The sequence below is a fragment of the Barbus barbus genome, assembly GCF_936440315.1.
Source record: "Barbus barbus genome assembly, chromosome: 22".
In the NCBI taxonomy this organism is placed as follows: Eukaryota; Metazoa; Chordata; class Actinopteri; order Cypriniformes; family Cyprinidae; genus Barbus; species Barbus barbus.
In genome coordinates this window covers 4,489,877-4,511,610 of record NC_136750.1, presented here as the reverse complement: position 1 = coordinate 4,511,610, position 21,734 = coordinate 4,489,877, and the positions used below count along the sequence as shown (strand labels likewise).

The 21,734-nt window shown below is 40.3% G+C and overlaps 2 protein-coding genes across 3 annotated transcripts; one reads left to right on the top strand and one right to left on the bottom strand.

The window, feature by feature from the left end:
• Window positions 1-3: 3 nt before the first annotated feature.
• LOC306888184 (putative ATP-dependent RNA helicase DHX34) lies at window positions 4-21,169 on the top strand. Of its 2 annotated transcripts, XM_079446360.1 has the most exons (17): window positions 4-882; window positions 1,746-2,057; window positions 2,128-2,382; window positions 2,786-2,888; window positions 3,981-4,198; window positions 4,364-4,538; window positions 4,630-4,823; window positions 5,936-6,037; window positions 6,139-6,405; window positions 6,676-6,849; window positions 6,926-7,031; window positions 7,120-7,226; window positions 10,077-10,358; window positions 11,297-11,482; window positions 11,579-11,720; window positions 12,435-12,580; window positions 20,209-21,169. In XM_079446360.1, exons 1-16 carry the CDS (start codon window positions 187-189, stop codon window positions 12,566-12,568), a joined length of 3,453 nt encoding a protein of 1,150 aa, XP_079302486.1. In that variant the 5' UTR covers window positions 4-186; the 3' UTR covers window positions 12,569-12,580; window positions 20,209-21,169. The 2 variants fall into 2 exon arrangements, with proteins under 2 accessions (XP_079302486.1, XP_079302485.1); XM_079446359.1 differs by lacking the exon at window positions 20,209-21,169 and having other exon boundaries at window positions 12,435-13,271.
• On the bottom strand, window positions 15,481-19,532 carry LOC306888185 (uncharacterized protein; the record flags this gene model as incomplete). The annotated part of the gene is made up of 2 exons (XM_079446361.1): window positions 15,481-16,449; window positions 19,350-19,532. 2 exons carry the CDS (start codon window positions 19,530-19,532, stop codon window positions 15,481-15,483), a joined length of 1,152 nt encoding a protein of 383 aa, XP_079302487.1.
• Window positions 21,170-21,734: the final 565 nt, after the last annotated feature.

Below are 21,734 nucleotides of genomic sequence, written 5' to 3'. Positions count from 1 at the left end.
GCCGGACTGTAAACACAGACAGACCAGAAACGGTCCCCTCAAGTTAACGCTCCGGTATCGCACCTTTTCAAGAAGCGTAAATATCCCAAACATGTAGCTTCAAATGTGCTTTACAATAGCTGAGAAAAGTCCACTATAAATATTAACAATAGTAATGTGAGATAATCGCACTGTGTGTGGTTAAAGATGTCCCATCAGCGACAGGAGAGCCGGAGCTGGGACTGGGACAGTCCTCGGTGTCGAGCCCAGCTGGACGAGGTGTTTTTCCGCCAGCATGACTACATCCAGACTGGCGGCGCCGAACACAAGGCGTTCTGGAGCTTCTTTGAGCGCTTCCAGAGATTCAAAGCCAAGAGAGAGATGTCTGCAGCCAAATCCAGCAGGCAGGAGTCACGCGAGGGAGAAGCCAGGAAGAAGTCTGGATCTGTGGATCTGGGGCTTCCAAAGGATTATGATGCCAGGTACAGGATCAACATCTCAGTGTGCTCCAAAGACATAGAGGAGCGCCTGGGAGGATCTGAGCACAAGAGGCGCAGGGACCCTTCTGGTCCTGGCAGGCAGGAGATCACAGACTGCCGTCTTGCCCTCCTTCATTTCCTAGACTTCAACCAGAAGCAGAGCTTCAGCAAGCTTTCCAAGTTGAGAAAGGAGCAGAAAAGCCTCCCCATCTTCCAGTACCAGGACAGGATAGTGGAGATGGTGAGGACTCATCCTGTGGTGGTGGTGGCTGGAGACACGGGGTGTGGAAAGTCCACACAGGTGCCCCAGTATCTGCTGGCATCAGGGTTCAACCACATAGCCTGCACTCAACCACGCCGCATTGCCTGCATCTCACTGGCCAAGAGAGTCAGCTTTGAGAGCCTCAACCTGTACGGCTCCAAGGTACAAAGATCAGTATCATTTTCACAACAAATAAACAAATACGATTTGCACATACAGGATGATTTTCATTATGTAAATGAGAATTAGGTATAAAAATGTACTCTTATTGGAATGAATGCAGAAATTCTTAAATGTTTACAGGCTTCATTTTCTGTTTGCATATTTCTTTAATGGCTAATAATAATAATAATAATATAATAGGCTAGTTGAAACTGACCTTTTTTTAAACAGGAATTATTAACAGAAATACTATTCCAATTAATGAGAATAGTTAATAAAAATAATGCTTATTTCATAATTTTACATTATAATTCTATTTATATATTCATGTATGTATATACATACAGGTTTACAATTATTTATATATATATATATATATATATATATATATATGAAGAGTTCAGATGCAAAGGCCGTCTGAAATTTTCTTCTAAAATGAGCATTTTTATAAGGCTCCTATGTTTATTTTCAGTTATTTCACTTTAATTGCATAGAAAAGGACCTATACATTGTCATTAGAGTAAAATTGCTGAACGTAAACATAGGAGTCTGATAAAAATGCCAATTTTAGAGGGAAAATTCAGATGGCATTTTTGCATCTGAACTCTTCATATATAGAGAGAGAGAAAGAGAGCCATGCATATATTCAATCATTAATTAATATAACTGTGTATATAGCTATAATCATTAGCAGAATCACTATACAAATAAAAGTGGTTTATAAGAAATATGAATTTTATAATTTTTCTTTATCACAATATATGACAAGAAAACTCATACTAAATGCAAACGGACTGAGTTAAAGTATCTTGGCAGAGAAAACAGTTTCCAAATACATATTGTCTTGTACGTTCTGTCTTCAGGTTGGATACCAGATCCGCTTTGAGACCAGCCGCACCACAGCTACCAAACTTCTGTTCCTGACCGAGGGTCTCCTGCTCCGGCAGATCCAGCGGGACGATTCCCTGGGCCAGTACCAGGTGCTGATCGTGGACGAGGTGCATGAGAGACACCTGCACTGTGACTTCCTGCTGGGAGTGCTGCGTTCCCTTCTGCCCCTGCGCCCAGACCTGCGGCTGGTCCTCATGTCGGCCACCATCAACATCAAACTCTTCTCCAGCTATTTCAATAACGCACCTGTTCTGCAGGTGCCAGGCAGACTCTTCCCCATTCAGGTGAGCTCTCAATACTTTGTTTTTTGTGAATGAATTGCAGTGTAAGTTTCTCGCGTGCTTGTGTGTGTAGGTGATCTACCAGCCCATTCCTCCAGAAGAGCACGTGTCCCGCTCTGAGAAACTGGACCCGCGTCCGTACCTGCGTGTGCTGCAGGGTATTGACCAGCGGTACCCGCCGGAGGAGAGAGGAGACCTGTTGCTGTTCCTCAGCGGAGTGGCTGAGATCTCCACCATCCAAGAGGCCTGTCAGACATACGCCACACACACTCAGCGCTGGATCGTCCTTCCTCTGCACAGCACACTCTCACTGGCCCAGCAGGATAAGGTACATCTGCACTAGAGCAGGTTCATTCAGGACAGGAGATGGTGGATTCGTCATTATCTCTTTGCACTAGATGTTTTTTTGTTGTCGTTTTATTAGCTTTTGATCTGTGATTCTTATTTCCACTTATCTTAACTCGAGTAATGATGCTTAAAATTCAGTTTTGCCATCACAGAAATAAGCTACATTTCAAAAATATATTAAAATAGAAAAAAAGTTATTTTAAATTGTTAGAATATTCCACAATTTTACTGTGTTTTCTTACTTTATAAATGTTTTGCTTTGGTGAGCATTAGAGACTTCTTTCAAAAACATTAAAAAAGACCCCAAACATTTGAATGGTTTATAAACTATGTCAGTATATTAGTTTTAAATCATTTCTCTATGTGTGAACTTTGACCTTCAGGTGTTTGACATTGCACCCCCAGGTGTGAGAAAGTGCATAATTTCTACCAATATTGCTGAGACCTCAGTTACTATAGATGGAGTGCGCTTTGTGGTCGATTCAGGTACCTGTTGTTATTTATTATTTTCCTAGTTTCTATATATATTATATATTATATTATATTATAACTATATATATATTTTATCATTTTAAAATTTAAGAAAAATTATATATATATATATATATATATATATATATATATATATATATATATATATATACATTTGTGGTCATAAGTTTACATACCCCTTGCAGAATATGCGAATATGTTAATAATTTTAACAAAATAAGAGAGTTCATGGAATTTGCATGTTATTTTTTTGTTTAGTTCTGTCCTGAATAAGCTATTTCACATAACAGATGTTTATATATACTTCACAAGAAAAATAATAACTGAATTTATAAAAATGACCCCGTTTAAAAGTTTACATGGGGGGGGGGGGCTTTTGAACAGAATGGAGATGTGCACATTTTTCTTATTTTGCCTAAATACCATATTTTTTCATTTAGTACTGCCCTTCAGAGGCTACAGAAGATAGTTACATGTTTCTCAGAAGACAAAAGGAGTTACATTTACCCTGATGTTCAAATTCAAAACGTTTTCACCTCCTGGCTCTTAATGCATGGTTGTTCCTTCTGTAGCATCAGAATTTGAACCTTCTGTAATAGTTGCATATGACTCCCTTAGTTGTCTTCAGTGTGAAAAGATGGATCTCAAAATCATAGCCACTTTTGGAAAAGGTTCATATATGCAGAAGATGCTGGAAAACCAAAGAATGTGCAGGAGCTGGGGGGGTTTTCTGAAGAACAGCAGGAAGTCGAACTGCTCAGGACCAACGCAGGACTCATGAACAACTATCACAAAACAGAAAAACAGTCGGGGATCGGGATGGTTTCTTGTGGAATATACATAAACATCTGTTATGTGAAATAGCTTATTGAGGACAGTACTAAATAAAAAAATAACATGCAATTTTCATGACCTCTCTTATTTTGTTAAAATTAACACATTTGCATATTCTGCAAGGGGTATGCAAACTTATGAGCACAACTAATATTTTATTATTTAAAATTCTAACATTTTATCAGAGCCTGCCACCAACTTTTATATATCATCGTCCTTTCTTAATGTTGAAACATCACTGTTTCTCAATAGGAAAGGTGAAAGAGATGAGTTTTGATCCGAAGGCCAAGATGCAGAGGCTGCAGGAGTTCTGGATCAGCAGGGCCAGTTCTGAACAGAGGAAGGGACGAGCAGGCAGAACTGGACCGGGAGTGTGTTACCGACTCTACTCTGAATCTGATTACGACGCCTTTGCCCCATATCCTGTTCCTGAGATCCACAGGGTGGCACTAGACTCCCTCATCCTACAGGTGCCCTCTCACATTTGGGGAAACGAATCTTTGGTTTCATGAAAATCATAAAACAGTGCTTTTGTATAATTAAGTCATGGTGTCAAGGGGCATAATTTTAACAGATAATTATAAAAACTAAGTGAGATGCTGGACTAAGACATGTTTTAAATGATGTTTCTGCAGATGAAGAGCATGGGTCTGGGTGACCCTCGCACTTTTGCCTTCATAGACCCTCCTCCCGCTTCTAGTATTCAGACTGGAGTGATGTATCTGAAAGAACAGGGGGCGCTAGATGAACACGGGGAGCTCACATCCATTGGCAGACTGCTGGCTCAACTGCCTGTGGATGTGGTCATTGGTAAAAAACCCTTAGCTGCTGTTTTGTGTGGTTAGTTAAGCTTGCTAATGAATTAATGGTATTGTAAATGCTCCTACTTGTGTTTGTCCAGGAAAAATGCTTGTTTTGGGTTCAGTCTTTAAGCTGGTGGAGCCGGTGCTGACGGTTGCCGCTGCGCTGAGTGTCCAGTCTCCGTTTCTGCGCAGTGCTCAGCACAACCCTGACTGCTCCACCACTCGCCAGCCCCTGAACAGCAACCAGGGTGACCCCTTCTCTCTGATGAACACCTTTAATGCCTGGGTGCAGGTCAGTCTTTCGGCCTCTTTGCCTGTTTTTGTGTATCAGCGCTGGAGGCCTGCATGAGCATTACAAATTTTTTTATTTTTTTTCACCATTTCTTTGTACAATAATTATGTTGCTTAATAAATATTCAATAAAGTAAATAAAATGTTACTATTAATACTATTACTGTTCATATTAATATGAAATGGAATGTGCCAAAATATGTCTTGAATGAAATGTGCATTTACTGTATGCATCATGATACAGATTACAGACAGATCCTTTCATCCACAACGTTAGGCACCTCATAATAGATATATAAACTCAAAATTCAGAGAAGAAAAAAAAAATCTAAATTGCAAGGGATTATTATATGTATAAATAAATTGTAAGCTTAATTGGGAATTAATTTTGTCTAACAAACTTGCAATTCTGACAAAAAAAAACAGATTTCTGAGATTTCTTAAAATTGTGAGGTATAAAGCTGAAATTGAGTTATAAACTCATAATTATGAGAAAAATAGCAAGATTTAATGTTAAGAACTAATAGTCAGAATTGTGAGATTAAAAGTCACAAGCTACCTTTTTCTTTTATTTCATGGCAAAAATGGGCTTCCATACTTTTAGTCCTTTTGCTCCCTAACTGTATAATGCATAATATGTAAAGTCTTCATTGACAGTGTTATAACTTGTTTGTTTGCTGGTTTTTATTGTATTTGTTATACTTGTATTTAATGTTTTTAATTGTTTTCGCCATGAAAATAGCCTAAGATGCTGACATAGCATTAAATAAAAATATACTACTCATAGACAGTGTTCAACTATTGTGAGAAGTGTTAGTAAGCCAATAATAAACTCTAAATGGGCAGTATTATAATTATACACAATTTTGTCCTAATAAATTACAAATTCAAAAACTAAAATCATGCTACAATTGAACTTACATACCACAATGATCATGTATAGTAAATAGATATTTGTTTTGAGATTTGCCAAATATAACTGTGTTATTACTAGTGATTATTACTGGTTTAGAGTTGAACTGTGAGGGTGTTTTAGATGACATCAAAGGTAAACTAAAAGTAACTTAAAATAACCATATTGTCTAATAATATCAATATATCCGATGACAACAGGTGAAAGCAGACAGAGGAAGTGGCTCCAGAAAGTGGTGCAGGAGGAGAGGGCTGGAGGAACAGAGGCTTTATGAAATGGTCAACCTCAGACGACAGTTTAAAGTCAGCGGCTCTATATCAACGGTTTCCTCTGTGACTTTCTAACAGCTTCAGCTGCGTTTGCCCATGTGACTGACCTTGACAGTGTCTTCTGGTTCTTGCAGGAGCTGCTGCGGACTCACGGTCTGCTGGAGGCAAATACAGGCGGCAGGGCACAGCTGCAGGACCGAGCCCGGCGCAGAGAGAGACTTACGGAGAGACAGAAGCTACACCAGCTGAAACGAGACCATGAGCTCCAGGAGAACACCAAGAGGAAAGTTCTGCGCCTGGAGGAAGGATTGGAGGGAGACGCCTTGTCTGGGTCTGATGATGAAGGAGCAGGATCGAGCAAGAAGAGAAGAGATGATGCTGAACAGGCTGTGGACATACAGGTGCCTCAGCTGATTTTGATTTTATAGCATAAGGCGGAAAGAAAAGAGAATTTTAAATTACATTTTCAAATATATTAAATTAGAAAATATGTAAAATTTTAATATTTCACAGTATTTTTTACTGTATTTTTGATCAAATAAATGCAGCCTTGGTGATCCTAGTCAAAAATAGGCTTTATTTTATTTTTGAAAAATGTTATTTATGAAATATGACCCAGGAGAACCCTAATATGAATATGACCCTAATCCTTGGTTGCCTGGCTCTTACAGGAAGTCAAGTTCAAATTGCGTCACAATGTGAATGAGCTGCAGGAATCTGCATACGCCAGTGCAGATCTGTCATCGCGGCAGCAGGCTCTGCTCAAACTGGTGCTGTGCCGCGGCCTTTACCCACAGCTGGCCATGCCAGATGAGCACAACGCAACCCGCAAAGACTCAGAGCAGGTAACGGCTTCACGAGTATACACAGTAATATCAGGCAGCTTTGGACAGCTAACATTCTTTTGTGTTTGCGTGTTAGGTGTTCCACACACGTAATAAACAAGGCGTTGTGATCCACCCAACCAGTGTGTTTGCCAGTGACCCTGAAGTTCTGCATGTCCCCGAGCACGAGTCCAGCGAGTTCGGTACATGCACCTCTTTGTAATGGGACAGGAATCATGATGGACTCTGTCCTCCGTTTCACTGCTGTACTCTTACATCCTCTCTCTGTAGGTGCTGATAAAGGCCAGAGCAACAGGCATCAGTTACTGGCTTTCGTTACCCTGCTGGAAACAAACAAGCCTTACATCTCGAACTGTTTGCGGGTACCAGCACTACAGGTCAGTGACGGCTGGGAAAATAGTGACCCTCATATAGAATTTTCTTTTTTTTCCTTATTTACCGTTTGAACCAAGAAACACACTGAAATGCTGCCAACATTTAGTTTTTATACAAAATAGATAGAGCGGACCCCTGCAGACCCTCATGACTGTGTAAAACGCAATAAATCTCTTTTAAAGACAAGGCAGGGTTGGTACATGTTATAAAAAAGCCCAATGATATTTCTGAAATAATAAAACAATTAAATTAAATAAGTAAACTTTTACAAATCATTTTTACTTAAAACATTTAATAAAATTTAATTTGTACACTCACATATATTCAAGATGTGAGAAAAATTTTGTTTATTAATTTATTACTCAATGGCTACACAACATTACAATTTTAGAGTCATTAAATTTAAACTTACCTTGAAAACATGATAATAGACAAAACAAACAAGAAAAACAAAGTACACAAAGGTTTGGGCTAAGTAGGATTTTTTAAAGAAATTAGTACTTTTATTCAGCAATTTAGCAAATCAAAAATGGACAGTAAAGCGTTATAGCATTACAAAATATTTATTTTTCAAATAAACACTATTCTATTCATCAAATAAGCCTGAAAAAAATGCATTGTGGTATCGAAAAAAATATTAAGCAGTATATATAGTTTATTTATTCATTTCTATCATTAGTACATTAAGTTAAACTACATGAAATTTGCTTTGGCAACTAGCTGAAGTTGAAGGGTTTTAATATTTGGTTTTATTTAAGTTAGATTATTTTATTTCAAGCAACGAAAATGATTTTTATGGTTTTAGGTTAAGTAAAATATAACTCTGCATTAAATTAAATTTTAAAATATTTTATATATATAATATGTTAGGTCCCACTTTATATTAAGTGGCCTTAACTGCTATGTTCTTACATCAAAAAGTAGGTACATTGTACTTATTGTGTTCATATAACATTACAAAACGCTTTTGCTGCTATTGAGGTGGGATACGGGTAAGGTTAGGGGCAGGTTTGGTGGGATGGGTAGCAGTGCTAATTTCGCTGACGAATAATTTGTCAACTACATTTTTTTCACTGACGACAACGAGACGATAACGAACGAAAACTCTTTTTGAATGTCAAAAATTATGACATAAATCTATTGACATTTTCATCAACGAATAAAAACGAGACGATTTGGGAAGAGATTCAAGCAGAAGGAATCTGCTGTGTGGTTCGGAGGTTAGATGCGAACATATGAACTGGCGGGACATAAGCTAAAACACACTTGCTGCACGGCGCATAAAACATTCAAAAATGTCAATATGTGGGAGTAAGAGAAGAGCAGGCATATGCATAAATCTGACGACGCAAGAGAGAACTCAATTCGGTCCCGTTTTCTGAAGCATACACGCAGTGAAAGAAAGCACCTCTCACAGCACATGTACTCTTTCACGTCGCATTAACAGAGAAATACACAAAAAATGATGTCGAAATATCCGTTTTGACAGGTATTCACGTAAACACAGTTGATTGCGTCTTAAGTGAACGTAAACAGTAGGGAGAACGTGTATCAGTACATTGCATCCGTGCATTCGGTTTTAAAGGGATAGCAGCCTAATTTAGTTGCTATTGTCCGAGTCATTAATGTTAATCAAGACTTTTTAACTTTAGGAGCCCTAATGATTAATCTAAATTTATTTATTTACTTTTTAACTTTTAAAAAACCTTAGTAGCCCTAAAGATGAATCTAAATTTATTTATAGAAATAAATATGTCTGCTTGAAAGAATGAAGAATACGTTAAACAAGTTATTATAATGAATGCATAATTAGCCTATAGATATAACCATTGGTATTTCATTAAAAAGAAGACCATGTTCTTGTTCTTTATGAGAAGTGGTTTTATTTCATTTTAACAAAGGCATGTTGTGTGTCAACGCAGTTAAATCGCAGTCAATCATGATAAAACCTTAAAGGATTAGTTCACTTTTAAAAAAAACTTTTGCTGAAAATTTACTCACCCCCATGTCATCCAAGATGTCTATGTCTTTCTTTCTTCAGTCGAAAAGAAATTAAGGTTTTTTACCCGATACTTTATTTTCAACTTTTTGATTATTTCCTTAATTTTTATTGAAAATAAATGCCTTTCTGATGCGATTATGACATTTGAAAAGGGAGAAAAAAAGCAAAAGGCGGGCTCGAACTCGAGTCGCGTAAAAAGGTAAACGCCTACCATCTACGCCGCTGAAACTGATGCTGAATTGTCGTCTTTTTTTAGTGTTGACTAGCTCAATCACACGTTAATGGGCAGAGCTAGTGTAAATAGACACTCCGTTTTTTTAAATATAATTACAATGTAAAAACATGTATGTACACAATTAGTGCATTGTATCAAATGATTAATTTAAAAGTAAGTACATCGTAGTTAAGGCCACCCAGTATAAAGTGGGACCATGTGTTATACTGTATTTTGAACAAATAAATGCAGCCTTGCTGAGATTAAGAGACTTCTTTTAAAAACACTTAAAAATCTTAACCAGCCCCAAACTTTTGAGGAGCGTCTCGCTGCAGCCTACAAGATCCAGGGGGCGTGGTTGGATCCAGATCCAACTCCTCCCACCTTACATATACCTAAACCTACCCATCTCCACCCCCTGATCCCTAAACCCACCCATCTCCACCCCTAAACCTACCCATCTCCACCCCCTGATCCCTAAACCCACCCATCTCCACCCCTAAACTTACCAATCTCCACCCCCTAGATGTGGATCCAACCCCGCCCCCTGGATCTTGTGGACTGCAGCGAGCCCTACTTGAAACTTTTGAACGGTAGTATATGTTGCTAAGAAGTCCTTTTTCTTCTCTGTCACAGGCTCTGCTGCTGGTGGCCAGCTCTGTGGACAGTAACGCTGACTGCACACGGATGGTGGTGGACGGCTGGCTGGAGCTGGGTTTGACTGACGGAGACTCTGCGCTGAAGGTGCTCTCCTCGGCCCTCAGTCTGCGGGGTGAATGGGAGAGGCTGCTTCAGGCTCAGATCGGACAGGGCGGCCCGGGCTCCTCCGCCGGACTCGGGGCAGACGGGCCCAAAGTGTCCCGCAGAGAACTGGATAAGCTCTGTGAAGGACTCGTGCGGTTTCTGTTATACACCGAGGTAAAGAGGCAAACATAATAATGCATCTGTACTATTGGGGGTGTGCGATATGCCGATTTTTGGTCGTGGACGATAAAAATGTCTCCACGATCTGCTTTTGAAGAAATATCATAGTATCGTGCTACTCACTCACACGTTGTCTCAAACCTCTATTAATTTCTTTCTTGTGCTGAACACAAAAGAAGATATTTTGAAGAATGAGGGTAACCAAACAGTTGCTGGTCCACACTGAATTTGATAGTAGGAAAAAATCCTATGGAAGTCACTGAGGACCAGCAACTGTTTGGTTTTCCACCTTCTTCAAAATAGCATTTATGTTCAGCAGAAGAAAGAAGCTCATTCAGGTTTAAAACAACTTTTGAGTAAATTATGGTATAAAAATAAAACACTATGACAGAATTGATTGTGGAACTTTTATATTTGGGTGAACTATTCCTTTAACGTTAATAAAACAACAAAATGCAAAGAGAAAAATCACTCTCTATTCTTGACTGAAAAACTTTAATACAGTTGCTTTAGGAATCAGTCTATTTTTAATTTTTATATTTGTTCATTCAATTTCATTGAATACTCCTGCTAAATTACTGAAAATAAAGCACTGTTTGTTTTATTTGTATATTGTGCATATTTGTGTATCTTTGTTCTTATTTTTTAATAAGAAAGATAAAATAATGACAAATATTTTTAGCTTCGCCCACTTTGGCCTAAATATCTGCCATTCTTTTTTTTTTGTTACCTTGAAAGGCTTTGTGTTTATAATAGGGAAATTTTTGCCTGTAATGCTCAGACAACTTGTAAAATAGTAAAACCAACATGACAAAGAATCGTGAATCATGATATTTCCAAAAAGAAAATCGTGATATATTTTTTCCATATCGCCCACCCCTATATACTATCAATCTTGATCAAACGCACATGATAATGACTTTCTCTCATAGGTTAGTTACAGTTTGAGGCGTCTGACAGCGCTGCAGTCTCAGAACCTGTACATCGGACCCCAACTGGATCCCGATCTGTCTTCCGCTTCGGCTATCGGCTCTCTGTTTCCTGGCATGAAAACCGAACCAGATCCCATTAAAGGAGGCCTGCGTTTGTGCAGCTACTTTACCTACAACTGTCTGTGTGTAAGTGCTCTTCCTCAAACAGGATGTGCTTAAAACCCCTTTCTTACAGTGCTCTAATAGCACCACTTCCTATGTTTTTTAATGCGTGTCGTGTAGGACTCTAAGGACCTGTACAGTGAATGTTTACGCAGTTTTTGGAGCTGCCCTCACTGTGACCTTTACATGCCCCTGACGCCTTTGGAGCGCATGCAACACGAGGCCACCTGCAGGCCCCCAGAGGAACAGCAGGCTGAGGAAGGTGAGCGGCAGGAAGCAGGATTGTGCTCTTATAAGTCAGCTTTTGTGGTTTGTCTTTTCACTATAAGGCTCAGAAGATGCTTGGATGTATTACTATAGAGCAGTGCAGTGATGATGTATTTTTCTAGGCCAACCTGGAAGTTAGCGTCACCCTGGTTCCCTCAACAAAAACCCAATATTATTATTTCCATGAACACAACTTTTATGAATTTTGGAGCAATTAAGTAATTAAAAACCTAAATATAGGCTTTAAATGAACTACATCACAGTCACATGACTTCAAAGTCACCACCATTAAGCTTCCAACTCTTTATTCAACATTTTCTCTGAAGAATAGTTTGCAAAACCATGATTATTAACACAATGAAGCTGTGAAAGTGAATTAGGCTGGCTGTAGATTTCGAAAATTATTTTGACAGATACAAATATCAGCAATGTAATATATTTACATATATATTACAAAATTTGCACAAGTTTAAAATTGAAAAAAAATGGGGGGGGGGGGGGGGGGGGTCTAAAATGAAAAATTATTCAAAATATAAATAATATTATATTATAGCTATTATAATATCTTAATATTTAGTTTCGAATACAAAATTATATTTAATTCTTCTCATGTCTTAGCAATAATATTTTCAGTATTTTTTCTGTAAATGCTCTAGATTTGAATATCGCTTATCAGTTCTGCACAGTAAATGTTTTTCTTTGTTTTCAGAGTCTGAAAGCGTACAAGCATCCTCATCATCTTCATCAGGTCTGACCAGGGTCTATCGTTGTGACATCTGTAATAAAGACCTGACTCTCACCTCGACAGAGATCCTGAAACACAAGCGCCAGCACCTGTCCTGAGCTCACACATTGGTACATGCTCACACTTTAAGATCTTTTCTGTCCATCCAGCTCTTCTGTATTTATATTACATTTTTAAATAAATGTGAAAACTCTCTCGATGTAATTCTTCTACTCTCTGGAATTGCATTACACTGACTGAGGCACCCACCTGTGGACAATCAAGAATGTTTGTGGTTAAAATTGGCACCGGCTAGTGGTCAGAGTGATTATTGAATGTATATCAAACAGAACTGTCAGAAATCGTCTGGCTCTTATTTCAAGAAAATAATTTTTTAACACTATTTTCGTGACAACCAAGCACGTCCTCCTCCCAATTCTCTGTAAGTTTGTAATTTGGACCACTATAATACAAATTATTTGTACAATTATTTAAATTACATGAGGATATAGGTAGTGTTTGTTAAATATACTAATACACAGATTTTAATTTCATTTTTATTGATATTGATTTGAAAAATATTGTCTGCACAGAATTTCCATTACTCTGTTTTTTTGTTTGTTTTTTGGGGGGACAATATTTTGCCCTGAAAATATTAACTTACTTTTCTTTATGCAAAATATAAATTCTTGTGTGTTTCCTTTGAAAATAGGGAGAAATATGACTTTTCTTCATGATATTCGGCCTTTCCAACTGGATGTTTGAATGGAGCACAATGCACTATTGCTGTCTTGTGCTCTAATACACCAGACTGATATTGTGGTTATGAGTGAATGCTGAATGATGCCGTCCCACAATTAGAGTACATAAACACATGTAAACACGATTCAGAGTGCAAACTTTTCATTAAAATATAGAGTTAGGGTTTAATTAATGATACAAACCCACGATATGTAACACCTCAAAGCAGCAAATTGGCACAAAGTCAGAGAAGTAAGACAGCACAGAAAATAAAAACCCGTCTCCAAAAATAAATAAAGAATTAGAATAAATATCTCAATAAATATATAAACAGGTAATATTTTCCATTGATTACTTTTCAAACTAATAGACACATACATATTAAAATATGCACATTGGCAGAAATAAACAACCTGGAAAAGAAAATGAGTATTTAGGTACGTCGTTACTTAGAAATGATAGATTATTGGTTAAATAAATCAAAAGGCACATTTATTAATAGGATGTATGACTAGGGCCCTCAAGGGTGGTCTCATCTCGCTAAGTTCTTTTTTCCAGTGCTATTTTTGGGTCTTTTTGTGTTTCTCTACTCATGTCTAATATTCTGCCCATAAAGAGTGAGTGAGTGTGTGTGAGAAAGAATGTTTCACGTCTTCGAAAATGGACTGAAATGAGTCCAGATGGACAATGAAATACAATGCATGTGTGTAGATCGAATGGTCCAGTGGTTCATCTTGCTGAAAAACCCTTTTCTTTTAAAGTGACTCTAATGAGCAGTTAATACAACATTGATGGAGAAACCTCTTGGAGTTTGGACGTTAGTTCTTCCCCATCATAGATATCATAATTTAGAGGCGTTGTCTTCCTAACTCAAACATTGACTACAGGGCTGTGTCTGATTCCCTAACTCCTCATTACTAGCAGCGAGGTAAGACAAGTTTAGGGGAGTTGAAATAGCAGCTTCGAGATCTTTAAAGCAATGTTTCTTAACACTTTGAGGTCCAAACCGTTATGCCAGGCAGTGTTTGAACTGATTGGTCTAAATTCTTGCGTCCTTTAGCCAGACAACAAAGTTTTCAGCGTCAAGTCATTTGCCTGTCCACAGTGAAAACAAAATTATATTCTGTAACACAGTCACAGCCAGCCAATGGGATTTCACTGTGGGCGGGGCTACCAAGAAAAAAATGTCCTGTCAGTTCGTTGCTCTGTTTAGGACACGGTGCGACGACCCAAAAGCACACGTGAGGTGCTCTGTAACTCGTTATAGTTAATGATTGAGTACTTCTCTTGTTGCCATATGGACAGATAAAGTTCAAATGTTGTGTCACACACAACAAGCCTTTGCTCTTTTATTCTTTACTTCTTACTAATAACTAATTGCACTGTTTTTTGGTGGCGTGTACAACTACATTTCAAGGCCTCGGTTCACATTTGCTGTGCAAATGTTAGGCAGATTCACGTCTAGATTATCTCTCCACGTTTTTGGTCTATACTTCAAATATAGGCAACATTCTTGGTTGCTGGCAAGTTCAATACAACTATACTCTCTTGACAGAAGAATGAGCATGTATGTGGTGAAAGTGGTGGTTTTGGTGAAACTGCCCTCGATCACGTTCCCTGTTCTCAAACAACTAAAAGTGATACGACTTCAACATGTTCTCCTTCACAGATATGTTCTGGCCGAACGTACGTGAAAAACCTACCGCAAAGACCATATACAAAACCTCACCACAGCACACAGTCCTCGAAATAAGTCTATCTGCCTTCCTCTCCTCTGGACTTTGAGGTAAAACTCAGTAACTTAGAGGTACAAGGGGAGTGTATTCGTTAAATCAATTGCAAAAAATATCTTTCAGTAGTTCAAGTAAAATTAGATACTCAAATAAAGATCTGATAACCATAGCTATAAACATTTTTCATCTCATATTTTCTCCATAATTAAATAAAAAATAAAACCCAAGAGAAAAAAAAAACTTAATTGTTTACACGTCACTGATCCCCCATTCACTCCCCACCTCCCGGAGACGACCCCTGACCCCAACGACCAGCAAATCAGAGAGCGATCTCCCCGAACCCATGCACCCACCGCCGGTACGAGCATGAAGGGTCCGAGCAGAGAATAGAAAGAGCTGACTGCAGCAGACGGCCTCGGAGGGGGCGAGGGGATATTATCGTGAAGGTTTATGTAGGAGATCTGGCTCTACGGCTGTTCCTCGAATGACGACAACGTATTTGTGCTCCCGTCCCGTCACAATAAGCCCCGCCCACACGCCCTCCCCCCGGTCAGGCCTCATCGCACGGCCTTGTGCTTTCCTCCGCAGCAGCCGCATCTCTCCCCACAGCGCAGGCATGCGCGCAGGGGCAGGTAGCAGCACATGCAGGGCACGAAAAGAGACAGCGCCAACAGCGCCGTCCAGCGGGCGCAGCACAGCGTGTGCGGCCGGCCGCCCATCGAGTCCTCGCACGAGCACGGCTCCCAGAACTCGCCCTCAGAGTCCGACGTGCAGTGGTAGAGCAGGCTCTCCGCACACCACACACACGTCCACTGGCGCAGGCAGTGTAGCGCCGGATCGGGAGCGTCCCGGCAGCGGCCCCGTCCGTTCTCGGAGGCGCTGAAGACGGACCGGCAGTACACGCAGCGCGACGAACAGGAGGAGGAGCCCTGCGGACAGGAGCTGTCGTCGTCGGGTGAGATGGCTTCCCCTCCGCCGGCCCCTCGCTTGCGAGTCCGAGAGCGGGGCGTGGCGAGTGAGGTGTGGATGCAGCAGGGCGAGGGCGAGCTTTTGCCCGTCTCCTGCGGGGAGCCGCTGGCCGACGACACTCCCGGCACGGCGTTGGGCATGCAGGTGGGCGAAGAGTTGTGCTGAGAGCCTTTGGTGTCCAGCATGACGGTGACATCACAGCCCGTGGTGCCCACGCCGGCCAGTTCTTTCTCAAAGCGCACCACGCAAAGCTCCGACTTGTCCTGGCTGCCGCTCACCACCACGCCCCCCGTCAGCCCGCCCACCTTGGTCCGTGTAGCACCGGCTCGGCGGTAGTCCTCGTAGCCACGCGTACCCCACAGGTCCTTGCAGGGGTCGAGGCTGTGGAGGTCCCCTTCCTCCAGCAGGGAGATGGTGGGCGAGAGCGGAGAGAGGGGGGAGGAGGCAGGGGGCACTATGGGGGGGGTCGGGGGAGCTGGAGGAGGCGGAGGGGGTGCCGGAGGGTTCGAAACGGCGGTAACTTGGGTGAGCTGGTGCTGGGCTGGTCGGGTGTGGATCTGCGGTGAGAGAAGAGCGAGGTTTGAATATAACGCTGGAGAGGCAGTGACATGACCCTCGATTTTTAAGTCTGGATCAATTCATTTATTCAAAAATACAATAAACATGCACTTCATTCATACATGGATGGGTGTATTCACACCAGGAAAGTCCACTAGTTCACTTGAACAAATACAATGTCGATTTGTTTAGTTTTTTTGGTGTGGTTCTTTTGCAAGTGAACCAAAAATTGTAAGGGTGAATTCACACCTGTCTTGTTTGGTTCAATTGAATCAAACTCAAGTTCGTTTTCCCCCTTGGTGCAGATCTTTTGGGCAGGTGTGTATACAGCAATTGCACTCGGGTGCGGACCAAACAACCATAACGAGACCCAGCTGAAGAGGTGGTCTCAGTCCGGTTCCAAGAGAACTCTGGTACGATTGAATGGATGAACCAATGAATGGATGACCTTAGCACATGTGTGGTTTTGTTTACAATTTAAGAATCACTTACAAAAAGGGCAGTGTGAAAGCGAACCACACCAAACAAAACAAAATCAACAGTGTATTTGGTCTGGACCAAAACAAGTGAACTAGCGGACTTTCCTGGTGTGAATACACCCTAAACAAAAACACACGTGCTAAAATCATTCATTCATTGGTTCATCCATTCAACCTGCCCAAAAGATCCACACCAAGGGGGGAAACAAACTTGAGTTTGATTCAATTGAACCAAACAAGACAGGTGTGAATACACCCTAAAAAGCTGTCACCTTTTCAAAAGGTACATCTTTTCTATGAATCTGACAGACCCTTTTAGGTTACACTTTATTCTACAGTACATGTACTTACAGTGTAAAAAAGTACTGGGTAGTATGAAGTAACTACATGGGTTAAGGTTAGGTTTAGGGGTAGGTTCAGTGTTAGCACATAGTTGTTACGCAGTTATTTTAATTGTTATAATAAGTACATAGTATGTACATGCAGAACAGTACTGTAAAATAAAGCGCTACCCACTTTTATACAAAAGTGACTTACACTACACATTTCAGATCTTGCTTTCCCTGGGAGCTTAACCCTATGACCTTTCCATTGCTAGAACCATGCTTTACAGCTTGAGCTACAGGAAGGTATATATTAGTAACCTAAAGGTATGTTTTAGTACCTAAATGGTACATATCAGTACTTTTTGTAACGGTACTTTTTTTCTAAGAGTGTACAGTGACTCAAATGCACCATTTCTGTGATGAACATGTTTTTCATTTCTGAATTCAATTTAATTTGATTTCTAAATTAATTTAGATTTTTTTTGGTGGGGATAAAGTAAAAAAAAGTCAGAGTAATACAGGGTGGGCCATTTATATGGATACACCGTAATAACATGGGAATGGTTGGTGATATTAAAGTCCTGTTTGTGGCACATTAGTATATGTGAGGGGGCAAACTCCTCAAGATGGGTGGTGACCATGGTGGCCATTTAGAAGTCGGCCATCTTGGATACAACTTTTGTTTTTTCAATAGGAAGAGGGCCATGTGACACATCAAACTTATTGGTAATGTCACAAGAAAAACAATGGTGTGCTTGGTTTCAACGTAACTTTATTCGTTCATGAGTTATTTACAAGTTTCTGACCACTTATAAAATGTGTTCAATGTGCTGCCCATTGTGTTGGATTGTCAATGCAACCCTCTTCTCCCACTCTTCTAAGGGGGTCAGATCGGGAGACCTTGGGGGCCATTCAACTGGCCCACGACGACCAATCCACTTTCCAGGAAACCGTTCATCTAGGAATGCTCGGACCTGGCACCCATAATGTGGTGGTGCACCATCTTGCTGGAAAAACTCAGGGAACGTGCCAGCTTCAGTTGAATGGCCCCCAAGGTCTCCCGATCTGACCCCCTTAGACTTTTATCTTTGGGGTCATCTGAAGGCAATTGTCTATGGTGTGAAGATACGAGATGTGCAGCACCTGAAACTACGGATACTGGATGCCTGTGCTGGCATTTCTCCTGCGGTGTTGCTATCAGTGTGTGAAGAGTGGGAGAAGAGGGTTGCATTGACAATCCAACACAATGGGCAGCACATTGAACACATTTTATAAGTGGTCAGAAACTTGTAAATAACTCATGAACGAATAAAGTTACGTTGAAACCAAGCACACCATTGTTTTTCTTGTGACATTACCAATAAGTTTGATGTGTCACATGGCCCTCTTCCTATTGAAAAAACAAAAGTTGTATCCAAGATGGCCGACTTCTAAATGGCCACCATGGTCACCACCCATCTTGAGGAGTTTGCCCCCTCACATATACTAATGTGCCACAAACAGGACTTTAATATCACCAACCATTCCCATGTTATTACGGTGTATCCATATAAATGGCCCACCCTGTACAATCGCCTTATGAAGCAAAAAAAAACCTCACTAAAAAAGGATGAAATTCTTGAAAAGAAAACCTTGCGTAGTATTTTTAGCAAAATTGCTTCACTGCTTATTTGAATGAAATTGCTCTCATTTAAAAAGCTTTTGTCAAAAAAATAAATAAAAATCAAGCTTGTTGGTCATCCTGCTTGTAAAATGTCATATGGTGCAACTCCCAACAAACTTAATATTAATTAAAAATTCATATTTATATATTAAAGAAATATCTTAAAATATTTATTTAAAAGCTTTTTGTACATAATATGAATACATTCAAATGTATTCCAATTTTATTGCTTTCTATTGATGGTTGAACCACATGACATTTTTCCCATTTAACTACTCCATTTCTTGAAAATTGTTTAAAAGTTTTTTCAAAACCACATGAATACAAAGAGTACACGTTTGTTTTTAAACTATATTTCCCTTTTTTGGACACATGGACGCGGCATTGACGGATATACTAGAATCAACTTTCAAGCAACGTGAATCCTTTACCTGGGCCGGGGTCTGCGTCGTGCAGGTGTGCCCTGTCCCATACGCAAACTCCTCTGTGGAGCGCACAAAACAGGTGGAGGAGGACTCACTTGTCACAATGGTAATGGGTTTGGGCAGCATCTCTTTTCTGCTGTTGGATGACGACTCACTCCCTGTATGAGACTGAGACAGACTGCAAGTCATCAAACATGCAGAACCACCTCATGCTTACGCAACAAGATGGAGGATAGAACGTGTAAATGTGTAGTTTGGATTTTCTTCTTTTATGAATGAGTCATTCACTAATTCAGCTTTGACTTCATTTGAATAGTATTCAAAAAATAAATTATTGTCAAGATTTTACACAGGAAACAGCAAAGCAAGTTATTACATTTTGATTAGTTTTGATGAGTACAAAGACTATTTTCTTTGGAATGAATCATACACAATAAGACCAGAAACGCATAAGACAATAAATAGTCAGTTTTGATTTTTTGACTTCAATGTCTATCACGACTTGATGAGTATCTAGGCACAAAGTAATTCTCAGACAGACACAAAGATGAACCAGATAATGTGAAGCACTTTGATTTGATAAAAACACTCACTGCTTGACCGTCATCCTCAGTGTCTCCCTCTTCAGGTGTCGAGGAGGATGGCGAGTCAGATCCTGCAGGGAAGTGTTAAAAAATAGATTCAAGAATAAAACTAGGAGTTCACATTAGCAATATCCTTGCATGGCATCGTCGTCTTCACTGTAATAGTATGTTTAGAGGCCAGAACAACAGGGTTATTTGGCTTTAAACCTCTAAACTACATTAAATCCTTTCACTCCAGCTTCCTGTTCACTATCTTTTGCTGCTTCTGTACCTCTGTCCAGCTTCTCAAGGACACTTTGAAGCCCCCTCTCGAAGGAGATGGCGTCAGCTGGACTCTGGAAGGTCAGCCCAAACTTCCTCTCCTCCACACGCCAGTGATGGAAGATGGGGTTCACCTTGTTGTAGACCAGACCCTTTTGAATGGCGCATTCCAGCACAGGCTGCACAAAAAAAGAGAGTGGCGGGTCACCGGCGGGCCACTCGTTAGGGCAACTACCAGATTACCAGAACGACCAGGACTGTCAGGCTGAGGGAACATCAGTAGACTCAAAGACAGGCATGAACACACACGCACACACTCACTGCTCGATCGCGTAGCCGTTCTCCACGTATGACGTACTCTCTCCGCCCACGACCTTCAGAGCGCCGCCCCTTGCATATGATCACATGACTGAGGCCGCCACCTCCAAGGGGCACCCAGCCACCGCTAGAATCGTCACGTGTCATCACCACCGCTCGGACACGCACACTGTTAGGGAAGTGAAAGCAGTGAGTGCACTATCCAGCTGAGCGCAAACACACACACACCCACACACACAAACACAGACTTTGAGACATAGGCAGTTAAAGAAGAAAATACAACCATCGGTACAAAATATCAAAATAGCCTCAAAAGGAAGTTAACTGACAATTAATAGGGAAAAGACACAGAGATGCAGTGTGAAGATGTGTAAGGAAGTACTATTATTGGCCTGCAATCTCCACTGAAATGATGGCATTCATGAACCATTTTGCTTCTGTAATCTTTCTGGACATATTTCCGAGTGAATATTCAGTGAGAAAAAAGGTAAGGTGAGGTTTGAACTTTATTAGATCATGAAAAGAAAGGATGTTTCAGACAATGAGCAAGTTACATTACATCTGTAAAAAAATAAAAGAAAGATTTTATTAATTGAAACAGCATGCACTTATGAACTAGCCATCAAAGAACACGCATTAAAACAGTAGTTCAGTTTTGATTTCATGTTGACTGAAATTTTGCCTCTACAATCGTCCAAATGCAAGCAGGTTAGTCTGGAGATCTGGGTTTTGGGAGGGAAACACACCTCACAGTCTTAGGCTACAGTATGGTTGATGTGATGGTCACAGCTAGCAGCAGACACGTGACTGGAGGAGACTGGATGAAACATGTTTGGCTCTTTTCCCTGCCCACGCCATGATGATGATGTTAGTCCAAATGAAGAGTCATTTTAGAGGCGGAGCATGTTATTTGTTAAAATATTACTAAGACATTTGAATGCATGTGTACCACAATAGGGCCCATAAAATCATTTTATGCTGATGTTAAAGGTGCAATGGATTTCACCTCTTTTGGCAACATCCATTCGCCAGATTTAGCCAATGAACATGACACGCCCCCTTTCCAAAACTCCGCCCCGAACTCGCAAACGTTTCTGATTCGCTGGAAAAGACTAGTTCTGCTGAGACACAGACAGGTGTGGTTTGTCAAGACGCCCATTTTAGTGATATCTGTCAGGTAACAGGGACAGTTTATGGTTGGTATTCAAAAAATCGCCCTTTAATATAA